We start from the raw sequence: 12,373 nt of genomic DNA on the forward strand, positions 1-12,373 counted from the left end.
GCCTCCTGAAACAGCGACAGTTTGACAACTGAAAAGGACAAACGTTCAGCGCGTTCTTCACCCAGTTGTTTAAATGACCACAACTATCATCGTTTCTATTCAGGTTGATTTCTTGTTTAACAAGTTTACCTACCTCCCATATTAGGAAGCTTAGGGAAAGGTAATTTCGATGGTATGAGTCGTGAATTGACTGGTGAATGATACGTAAAGGGTTGATGGTGGATAGGCAATGGCAAACAGTTAAAGATCACATGGATGAACTTCAACAATTGTACATCCCGGTCTGGAGTAAAAATAAAAGGGGGAAGGTGGCTTAACAAGGGAAATTAAGGATAGTGTTAAATCCAAGGAAGAGGCATATACATTGGCCAGATAAAGCAGCACTGGGAGCACTGTGGACTGGGAGAAATTTAGAATTCAGCAGAGGAGGACAAAGGATTTAATTAGGAGGGGGAAAATAGAGTATGAGAGGAAGCTTGCTGGGAACATAAAAACTGACTGCAAAAGCTTGAAGAAAAAAAGATTAGTGAAGACAAACGTAGGTCACTTGCAGTCAGAATCGGGTGAATTTATAATGGGGAACAAAGAAATGGCAGACCAATTGAACAAATACTATGGTTCTGTCTTCATGAAGGAAGACCCAAATAACCTTACGGAAATACTCGGGGACCGAAGGTCTAGTGAGAAGGAGGAACTGAAGGAAATCCTTATTAGTCAGGAAATTGTGTTAGGGAGATTAATGGGATTGAAGGCCGATAAATCCCTGGGGCCTGATAGTCTGCATCCCAGAGTACTTAAGGAAGTGGCCCTAGAAATGGTGGATGCATTGGTGATCATTTTCCAACAGTCTATCGACTCTGCATCAGTTCCTATGAACTGGAGAGTAGCTAACGTAACACCACTTTTTAAGAAAGGAGGGAGAGAGAAACTGATAATAATAGACCGGTTAGCCTGGCATCAGTAGTGGGGAAAATGTTGGAATCAATTATTAAAGATGAAATAGCAGCGCATTTGGAAAGCAGTGACAGGATCGGTCCAAGTCAGCATGGATTTATGAAAGGGAAATCATGCTTGACAAATCTTCTGGAATTTTTTGAGGATGTAACTAGTAGGGTGGACAGGGGAGAACCAGTGGATGTGGTGTTTTTGGACTTTCAAAAGGCTTTTGACAAGGTCCCACATAAGAGATTGGTGTGCAAAATCAAAGCTCATGGTATTGGGGGTAATGTATTGTCATGGATAGAGAACTGGTTGGCAGACAAGAAGCAGAGAGTCAGGATAAACGGGTCCTTTTCAGAATGGCAGGCAGTGACTAGTGGGGTGCCGCAGGGCTCAGTGCTGGGACTCCAGCTATTTACAACATACATCAATGATTTTGATGAAGGAATTGAATTTTCAGATGACACTAAGCTGGGTGGTGGTGTGAGCTGTGAGGAGGATGCTAAGAGGCTGCAGGGTGAATTGGACAGGTTAAGTGAGTGGGCAAATGCATGGCAGATGCAATATAATGTGGATAAATGTGAGGTTATCCACTTTGGGGGCAAAAACACACAGGCAGATTATTATCTGAATGGCGCCAGCTTAGGAAAAGGGGAGGTGCACTGAGACCTGGGTGTCATGGTACATCAGTCATTGAAAGTTGGCATGCAGTACAGCAGGCGATGAAGAAGACAAATGGTCTGTTGGCCTTCATAGCAAGGGGATTTGAGTAGAGGAGCAGGGAGGTCTTACTCCAGTTGTACAGGGCCTTGGTGAGACCTCACCTGGAATATTGTGTTCAGTTTTGGTCTCCTAATCTGGGGAAGGACGTTCTTGCTATTGCGGGAGTGCAGCGAAAGTTCACCAGACTGATTCCAGGGATGGCTGGACTGACATATGAGGAGAGACTGGATCAACTGGGCCTTTATACATTGGAGTTTAGAAGGATGAGAGGGCATCTCATAGAAACGTATACGATTCTGACAGGACTGGACAGGTTAGATGCAGGAAGAATGTTCCCGATGTTGGGAAAGTCCAGAACCAGGGGACACAATCTTAGGATAAGGAGTAGGCCATTTAGGACCGAGTTGAGGAGAAACTTCTTCACTCAGAGAACCTGTGGAATTTCCTGCCGCAGGAAGTTGTTGATGCCAGTTCATTGGATATATTCAAGAGGGAGTTAGATATGGCCCTTACGGCTAAAGGAATCAAGGGGTATGGAGAGAAAACAGGAAAGGGGTACAGAGGGAATGATCAGCCATGATCTTATTGAATGGTGGTGCAGGCTCGAAGGGCCGAATGGCCTACTCCTGCACCAATTTTTTATGTTTCTATGTTTCTATAGTTTTTATACCGGTAGAGACTGGAGCACATTGCAACTTCTAATCTGATACAAATTTATGCCTGGATGTCATTTTCTAAAGCATTTGGGCTATAGTAAGTCATAGGAGGAAAAGAACAAGCTTCGAGGAGAAAATGTCCATAAACTGATTGTGGAACAAGGTACACAGGAATGGTCAGAAAACACAAAGCAAGAGAGCAGACCAACATCATTCTCAGGTGGGTTACAATTAAAAGGTAAATCTAAATCAGCATGCTCTGTAATATTAAACGGTGTACCTGCAAGGCACCAAGGGATCTGAAAATGCAAAAATTAACTGAAGCAAAGAATATGGTTGAGCCACCTGTGAAATTCTCTACCGCAGATTTGTTGATGCCAGTTCATTGGATATATTCAAGAGGGAGTTAGATATGTTCCTTACGGCTAAAGGGATCAAGGGGTATGGAGAGAAAACAGGAAAGGGGTACTGAGGTGATGATCAGCCATGATCTTATTGAATGGTGGTGCAGGCTCAAAGGGCCGAATGACCTACTCCTGCACCTATTTTCTAAGTTACTATATGCGCAGAATCATTGTATTTTTCTTGGAGATAGTTCATGACATGTTCACAGCAAAGAAAAAACTAAAGGAGGCTCCAGGACTTTTGCCTAGAATATCGCTGAGGTTATCTACACGAACATTTTTGTGACTATCTGAGAGAGAGAGGAAATCAGATGTGGGACAGAGAGAGACTGGGGGGAGAGTGAGAGAGAGAAAGAGAGAGACTGGGAAAAGAGAGAGAGGCTTGAGGACAGGGAGAGAGAGACTGGAGGACAGGGAGAGAGAGACTGGGGCAGAGAGAGAGAGAGAGACTGTGGCAGAGAGAGGAACTTGGGTGGAGAGGGATCGGGGAGGAAAGAGAGGGACCGGGGAAGAGAGAGAGGGACTGGGGAAGATAGAGAGGGACTGGGGAAGAGAGAAAGGGACTGGGGAAGAGAGAGGGGGACTGGGCGGGAGGGGTGTGGGTGGGGGAGAGGGGTGGAAGGTGCGGGGGGGGGAGAGAGCGACTGGAAAAGAGAGGGCGACTGGGGCAGAAAAAGAGCGAGACACTAGTGGGGGAGAGAGAGACTGAGGGAGAGAGAGAGGGACTGAGGGAGAGAGAGAGAGGGAATTTGAGATTGGGGCAGAGAGATATTGGGCGAAGAGAGAGAGAGAGATGGAGGAGAGAGACTGGGAGACTGGGGGAGAGAGAGACTGGGGGAGGGGGACTGAAAGAGGAAGAGAGAGACGAGGGAGAGAGAGAGAGACTGGGGGAGAGCGACTGGGCATGGGCGGGAGGGGGGCGGGAGAGAAAGACTGGGGGGTGGGAGAGAGAGAGACTTGGGGGGAGGGAGAGAGAGACTATGGCAGAGAGAGAGGAAACTGGGGGTGGGGGGGGAGATGGAGGGAGAAAGAGAGAGACTGGGGGGCGGGAAAGAGAGACTGGGGGGTGGGAAAGAGAGAGGAAACTGGGGGTGGGGGGGTGGGGAGATGGACTGGGGAGAAAGAGAGAGACTGGGGGGAGAGATGGGCCTTGGCGAGAGAATGGAATGACACCTAAACGCCGTGCAATTCCCGTACCAGTACCGAAACACATTGAGGTGGAAGTCAAAATAATGGCTTCCTCTGTTACTTATGCAAAAATGGGACAGCAACTTCAGGCAAGGACAGATGCGAGGTTAAATGCAAATATCCAAAAGTTGCTGTCCGAGTTGCGCAACTCTGCTGTTAGCTTCATGAAAGCCGCATCTCACCGTCTGCCTCTCCATTGAAATGCACTGAATGGTGCGAAGCTGCTGTATTTGCGTGGTAGATACGAACTAAACTTGCCACAAAAGATAAGTCTTGTCATTATAAGTGTAAGTACCCTTTTAATGACGTGATGTGTTCATTATTGCCAATGAATCTCTGGCACAGAAAATTAACTATTACAAGTGTGGAGTCTCATTCCTTCGGGTATTAATTATTGTTGGAGATTTTACTTTTGTCATTTTTTTCCTCAAACTGATCTTTCCTTTCTTTTATTTCTCTTTCTGTTCCTGATTTGACATTGAATTCACCTCTCTAATTCGCACATCCTTCTCAGTCCTTGTGCTGTTAATTTCACAATCCTTCAATCTGATTAGTTAAGGAGATACAAAGTTGATTGCTCTGTTCACTCAAGTCCCCGATACCCTTTTTACCTCATTGCGACGTTATCAGCTTGCATTTTCAGCAACTTACCATGCAAAAGATTTTTGAAAACCTCAACGTGCAAGGGCAAGTCTAACTAATGGCAGACATCATTAAATGACCTGCTGCAAAAAATTATGGCCCAATGTAGTTGCAGCACTGTTACAAAACAGGTTGACAGGATTGGACATCACCAAGGTCCAGGACTCCTGGGACGCCTGAAATTTCTGCGGTGTGGAAGAGTCTGTGTTTCATTTTTAATATAGAGTGCGATAGGTTGCAGCCCCTGTTCCAATATTTGAAGGGGCTGCTCCTCAATTTTTGGCTGCACTTTAGTCGTAAGCTCCTGATCTTTGGCCACACAGTGCAGAGAGGTGGGTAAATCGAAGGACCTCCTCGAAGGACTGCTCCTGGGCCTGGCCAAGGTGGCCATAAACAGATCCAGGCAGCGGGCGGTTCAAGGGGGTCATTCAGACCGACTGCCGGCCTCTCTTCCGTGACTACGTTTGGGCACGGATATCCCTGGAGATGGAGCACATGGTGTCCACACGTACGCTTGATGCCTTCCGTGACCGGTGGGCACCTGAGAGTCTGCAGTACATCACCACACCCCGGCCCCAGAATCGTATTTTAATTTGATTTAAGTCTCATTTAAATTTTGTTTAATGTGCAGTTAATGGTTGTGCCCCTTTAAGAGGAGGGCGGGGCACTTGCTTCTCTTCTCCTCTCACAGGGTCCTGGTCTCACTCACAATGCAACAGCTGTACAAATATTTTAAAGTAATTTTCAATCAAGTGCCCCTTTTTTTTTGAAGGCACCAAAAACCATAAATTAACAATTGAACATTAAGGGAACCTTTGGCAAATCAACTCAAATCAAATTCAAATTCTGTTCCCTGTTGAAATGATGCACTCCAGTCCCTTCGGCTCCCACCTCTCGCGGAAGGCCGCGAGCGTACCGGTGGACACCGCGTGCTCCATCTCCAGGGACACCCTGGCTCAGATGTGACACGGAAGAGAGGCAGGCAGTCGGGCTGAATGACCCCCTCGACCACCTGCTGCATGCACCAGTTAATGGCCATGTAAGGGGAAGGCAATCAGCTTTCCCTTCTGACCTTATATGAGCGGTTTCGAATCGCTCCCACACCCTTGGTTCTAGACTCTGGAATTATGAAAGGACTGTGACAGACTTGGACAGACAATCAGTTTCAAGGTAGGAAGCAGGTATGGCTTTATTGTGTTTAAAAGGAAGTAAAAGGCGCACCTTTAATAACACACACAAAATAGTAATACCAATACACACTGAGGGGTACAACACATTGAATAAATTGTCAACATACAGCCTGTGGGGAAAGGAAAACAGCTTAAACTCTAAATGGGGTAAAGAGGAGAATGCAGATACATTTACACAAGTTATCCCAGCCTCCCCCTCCCAATTCCCCTAACTAACTAAGTTATAGCTCTGGGGGTTCAGGGGCTATGCTCACCAATCCCTTTTGACAGTTGCCGGTGAACCGCGGATTTGGGGTTCGCTGCACTTGGCCTTCTAGGCGAGCCATACCCCGGATGGAGGAGAGGACTTTGGACTGCGTAGTCTTCAGTTGTGGTGCGTCCGTCGATGCGGTAAGTTGCGTTTTGGATGTATGGGGTAAGTACCCACTTTCTTTGGTTAGGAATAGTTTTAGTTAGTCCTTTTAGGTAATTTCTCACCCATTGGTCGTTCAGAAGTAGATTGTGGAGTGGAAATAAATGTCAATTCTTTGGTTTTTGCTGAGTTGGTTTCGGTTGGTCGTTTCGCTGGTTGTGGTGGCCTGGGTTGTCAGTTTGGTTGCGGACAACCTTCCGTTCCGTGGGCCTCTTGCTGTCGGCGAGCTCGGTCGATCCTTGATGGTTTCTTGTAGTTTTCTCCACCACTCCATTTCTTCACTCCCCACCTCCTGCTGCTTGAGTGTCCTTTTCCTTGTAAAACTGGGAATATACCCCAAACAGGCTTCCTTATCTCCCACCAAATCTAGCCCAGCTCTTTGTTTCAAGGGAACTACTCATTAGTTTTGAGCTCTCTTAGTCAGAATTTGTCGGGCTCGTTCGGCAGTAATTTGATTATGATGTCAGGAAATTGTGTTGGGGAAATTGATGGGATTGAAGGCTGATAAATCCCCAGGGCCTGATGGACTGCATCCCAGAGTACTTAAGGAGGTGGCCTTGGAAATAGCGGATGCATTGACAGTCATTTTCCAACATTCCATTGACTCTGGATCAGTTCCTATCGAGTGGAGGGTAGCCAATGTAACCCCACTTTTTAAAAAAGGAGGGAGAGAGAAAGCAGGGAATTATAGACCAGTCAGCCTGACCTCAGTAGTGGGTAAAATGATGGAATCAATTATTAAGGATGTCATAGCAGTGCATTTGGAAAATGGTGACATGATAGGTCCAAGTCAGCATGGATTTGTGAAAGGGAAATCATGCTTGACAAATCTTCTGGAATTTTTTGAGGATGTTTCCAGTAAAGTGGACAAGGGAGAACCAGTTGATGTGGTATATTTGGACTTTCAGAAGGCTTTCGACAAGGTCCCACACAAGAGATTAATGTGCAAAGTTAAAGCACATGGGATTGGGGGTAGTGTGCTGACGTGGATTGAGAACTGGTTGTCAGACAGGAAGCAAAGAGTAGGAGTAAATGGGGACTTTTCAGAATGACTAGTGGGGTACCGCAAGGTTCTGTGCTGGGGCCCCAGCTGTTTACATTGTACATTAATGATTTAGACGAGGGGATTAAATGTAGTATCTCCAAATTTGCGGATGACACTAAGTTGGGTGGCAGTGTGAGCTGCGAGGAGGATGCTATGAGGCTGCAGAGTGACTTGGATAGGTTAAGTGAGTGGGCAAATGCATGGCAGATGAAGTATAATGTGGATAAATGTGAGGTTATCCACTTTAATGGTAAAAACAGAGAGACAGACTATTATCTGAATGGTGACAGATTAGGAAAAGGGGAGGTGCAACGAGACCTGGGTGTCATGGTACATCAGTCATTGAAGGTTAACATGCAGGTACAGCAGGCGGTTAAGAAAGCAAATGGCATGTTGGCCTTCATAGCGAGGGGATTTGAGTACAGGGGTAGGGAGGTGTTGCTACAGTTGTACAGGGACTTGGTGAGGCCACACCTGGAGTATTGTGTACAGTTTTGGTCTCCTAACCTGAGGAAGGACATTCTTGCTATTGAGCGAGTGCAGCGAAGGTTCACCAGACTGATTCCCGGGATGGCGGGACTGACCTATCAAGAAAGACTGGATCAACTGGGCTTGTATTCACTGGAGTTCAGAAGAATGAGAGGGGACCTCATAGAAACGTTTAAAATTCTGACGGGTTTAGACAGGTTAGATGCAGGAAGAATGTTCCCAATGTTGGGGAAGTCCAGAACCAGGGGTCACAGTCTAAGGATAAGGGGTAAGCCATTTAGGACCGAAATGAGGAGAAACTTCTTCACCCAGAGAGTGGTGAACCTGTGGAATTCTCTACCACAGAAAGTAGTTGAGGCCAATTCACTAAATATATTCAAAAGGGAGTTAGATGAAGTCCTTACTACTCAGGGGATCAAGGGGTATGGCGAGAAAGCAGGAATGGGGTACTGAAGTTGCATGTTCAGCCATGAACTCATTGAATGGTGGCGCAGGCTAGAAGGGCCGAATGGCCTACTCCTGCACCTATTTTCTATGTTTCTATGTTTCTATGTGTTAATGTGGAAAATCACCGATTGGCATTGTTTGAGCAGTGTTTAAACTCTTGGGCCGTTGGGCTGGGCCCGTGATTTCTATAGGTCTATTTGCACATGCATACCACTAATGGTCTCCGGTGATTAGCCTGATAGCTCTTGATGCATTTATTGTCACTAGGGAGCGAATTTTTATGTCTCACAGTTCTTGTTAGTTATCGATCAACTCATTCTCCCAGACAAATTAAATTAGCTACAATACCCAATTCCTGAATGAAGTCCCACCCTCTGTCCTGGCAGTCTGTTCCAAAATGTTCCTTTAGAGATCTTAAACTTGTCATGCTCTTAGGTACCTTCCTCAGAGTTTTTCCTAGGATACCAAAATGTTCATCAAGTTCCAAATTAAATTCCCTTTCCTATGAGTCCAAACACTGGGGGGAGATGGGGGGAGACGGGGGGCGGGGGGGGTGGGGTGGGTGGTCTCCATGAATGCATCCCCTTTTATACCCTGCAGGCCTTATCTGTCCCTTTAAACTCATTTGTGTCCCGAAGTTTTTCCTTCCATTTTAAAAGTCCAGAAAGGGATTCTTCTCTGCCGGGGAAAAAGTACAAGGAATCTTTGCGAAATATCAGTAAATTCTACAGCCACCTTGGCCATGCCCAGGAGCAGTCCTATGAGAAGGCCTTCCGACATGCCCACTCCCCTCCACACAGGGTGCCCAAAGATCAGGAGTGTGGGACTGAAATGCAACCAAAATTTAAGGAGCAGCCCTTTCAAAACAGGCTGCAATCTCGCACATTCAACATAAACATGGAACAGGGAGTCTTCCAGACTGCAGAAAATACAGGCAGCCTGGGAGTCTGTGAATCGACTTAAAAACATTTTGCACGGGATTGCTCCATGCAACACCCTCCAGGCCAAGTCCCCAATAAATAAAGTGAGGACTCCTGCATGGAGAGCACTCCATTGGGGACCTTCGCCTCCTCCGGATGGCAAGATGGTGCGCCATGGCGTGTCTGGACAGCAGACGAGGATGGCAAGGTGGAGGATGTGTAAGAGCAGCCCGTACAGGAATCCCCTCCGCGCAGAACTGAAAGGAAAAACCGAATGGCTTACTCCTGCACTTATTTTCTATGTTTCTATAAGCAACCTGGGGCGGGACGTGGCTCTGAGCCATCACCTCCATAGTACAGTTGATCGCTTTAAATCCACATACCAGTTGGTCGAACACATTCAGGTGATGTGGACACAACATCATGTGCACCTCTTTCCTGACATCCCTTCAGATCAGTGCTGGTCATGGAGTTTCCCCACTTAACCACATATGGAGGTGCCCCATGATACCACACATATACCCCATTTCAGATAACCTCAAGATTTTCTACCCAATATATTGGCACTGGCCGCTGTGACTGACCCATCACTGGCATCCTGAGAACTATCCCCATCATAGTTTGGTTGTAATGATCACAATCGATCGGGACTGGGTATGCTTCGGAGGCCAACCATGACTGACAAGGGCTCATGAGATTGCCATAAGTGCTCATGGCTTTTAGGTGTCTGTTGTCAACCCATGATGGTACGCGACAATGTGAATGTTTAAAAATGTATAGAGACATTGAAGTTGAGAACGTGGGAATTGTATAGGGACAGTATAAGCTAACAAACAATTCATGGAGGAATAGCCATGACATCTCAGACTCGAGACTGCGAAATGTTACAACACTAACACATATTGAAAAAAAATCCACAGCTTGCAGAAAAACCTCAAGGTCTTATTAAATCATGTTATTAACCTGAAACATTGACAGAAGGTCTTTGTTTAAAATCGGACCATGCTTGGGTCGGCTTATGAGTGGACAAAGAGAAGGAGGGATCAAAAGAGATGGGCTGAGCTGGGATGTCACTCTGGCCCTATCTTGTTATCTTTTGCCGAAAATGTATAACCATCGTCCCTTTACAATGTAACGTCACTTTGTCCGTAGGAAGTGAGTGCGTTCGAACAGACATGCATTCCTTCTGTCTGATAAAGTCCCCGATCGGGATTTGCTTTTTAAATAAAAGCTTGCTTTGTTTAAAGCACAAACGGTATTCGTTTCAGTAATTTTGCTGAACCAGATTGAGGTAAAAGAATCCAGGAATCAACATTTGGTGTCAGAAGTGGGATCTCAACGGACGACTGCCGAAAACTTGCGAATTAAGAGCCAGACTAGCCTTGGACGAGACGAGGGGAAAGTGGCCACTGGAGTGAGTATGATTTCAATACTGCTCCAGTTTCCCCCGGTTTCAAAAGTCTGAGGAAAGTTTAGCCACTCGCTGGTTCTCAGGTAGTGTCTGAACTAGATCCAGGACAATCTGGTGAATACCTTTCAAACTTAGAATAGGGATAGAGATAGGGAAATTGCGCGATGATGCAAACCAAGCGGCGACTTGGAAAGATAGGTTATAGTTAGAGCTGGATAGGGATAGATGATCAATCATGGATCCAAAAATTAATAGGAAAGAAAAGAGACTCTTGTGAACGTCTGTTTAAATGAGAAATCCTTCTGTGATTTTTACTGTAAAAAAAAAGCCGGGGAGTTGTGGTTTGTTTTATCTCAAACAGAATGAAAGCTTTTTTTAAACCCTTCGTAGTGTTGTCCTGTATGTGGGAAGTTTAAGAGTGTGAACCTTATTGAATTACGTATATTCGGATGATAAGTTACGGAGCCAGGAAATGCACAAAAGACAGGTTTGTTAAAAAAAAAGAAAAAATTACATGGTCCCGGTGGTTAAAAAAAAAGGATTTAACATGCTCACTTACTTGTCGAAAGAAAACATTCAGAGAAGGCACAGCAAAACAACTGAGATGGATTCAAAAGGATTCAAAAAAATATATTATATTAAATAACACGACCTTGAGGCTGGAACAATTGAGATAACGAAAAGCAGTCCACAGCCTATGTGCCAGACTTCTCTCTAGTTATGGAAAAGAAAAAAAAAGTAACGTACTAAATAGGTGCTAAAAAAAAATGTTCTGAGATTTTAAATTATGAGAAAAATTCCACTGCAGTCTAAAAGAAAAAAAATCACTCCTGTCCAGTTGGCAGAAAAACTCCATTAAATTAGGGCTTTCATTGACTGATTGGATTTAAACTGCGCAGTGACGCGAAAGGATAGGGAAATTTGGAGACTAAAAGAAATTAAATTTAGAAAATTAGGCTCACAGGGAATTAAATAAGGCTTATGGGAAATTAAATAGAGGATAGGTGTTCAAGTCAGGTGTGACGTCGACCTCGTATATCACTTGGCCCGTCTAGGCACTGATTGAATTTAAATCACACAGCAACTCGAAAGGTAGGGCCAATGCGGATGCGCAACGACGCGAACGCGCAGCGACGCGAGACGTGCGGCGGCGCGAGCGTGCGGCCGAGTAGAGGAGGGATGACGCAGACGCGCAGCAGCGTGGAACGCGTAGCGACGCGAGACGTGCAGCGGCGCGAGCGTGCGGCCAAGTGAAGGAGGGCTGATGCAGATGCGCAGCAGCGTGGAACGCGTAGCGACGCGAGACGTGCAGCGGCACGAGTGTGCGGCCAAGTGAAGGAGGGCTGACGCAGACGCACGGCAGCATGAACGTGTAGTGACGTGGGACGTGCGGCGGCGCAAGCGCGCGAACGAGTGAACGTGGGCCGACGCGAACGCGCAGCGACGCGAACCGTGAAGTAATATCAAAGTCAGTGCTGATTTTAGTAAGTCTGTTTATTGTAAGTCTATTGGTTTCAAGTATTTCGAATCGCGCGGCGACGTGAGCCATGGGGCGACGCGGCTTTGTGTTAGTTTAGTAAAGTCCGTTTATTTCAAGTGTTTCGAATCGCGCGACGACGCGAGCCACGGGGCGACGCTGCTTTGTGTTAGTTTAGTAAAGTCCGTTTATTTCAAGTGTTTCGAATCGCGCGGCAACACGAGCCGCGGGGCGACGCGGCTTTGTGTTAGTTTAGTAAATTCCGTTTATTTCAAGTGTTTTGAATCGCGCGGCGACGCAAGCTGCGGGGCGACGCGGCTTTGTGTTAGTTTTAGTAAAGTCTGTTTGTTTTAAGTTTGTTCAAATCGCACGACGACGTGAATGCGTAACGACACGGTAATACGAGGGACAGCGTGAAAATGGGTAATCA

At 46.1% G+C, this 12,373-nt stretch overlaps 1 protein-coding gene across 1 annotated transcript in view; it reads right to left on the reverse strand.

Annotated features, from left to right (window-relative positions):
* LOC139264148 (alpha-2,8-sialyltransferase 8F-like) overlaps positions 1-12,015 on the reverse strand; it is a 100,942-nt gene extending 88,927 nt beyond the window's left edge. The window contains exon 1 of the mRNA XM_070880234.1: positions 11,825-12,015. Coding sequence (XP_070736335.1) covers positions 11,825-12,015 — 191 coding nt within the window. The remainder of the gene's footprint in view (positions 1-11,824) is intronic.
* Between the last annotated feature and the right edge of the window lie 358 nt (positions 12,016-12,373).

Source organism: Pristiophorus japonicus, chromosome 5 (genome assembly GCF_044704955.1).
Source record: "Pristiophorus japonicus isolate sPriJap1 chromosome 5, sPriJap1.hap1, whole genome shotgun sequence".
Classification (NCBI taxonomy): Eukaryota; Metazoa; Chordata; class Chondrichthyes; family Pristiophoridae; genus Pristiophorus; species Pristiophorus japonicus.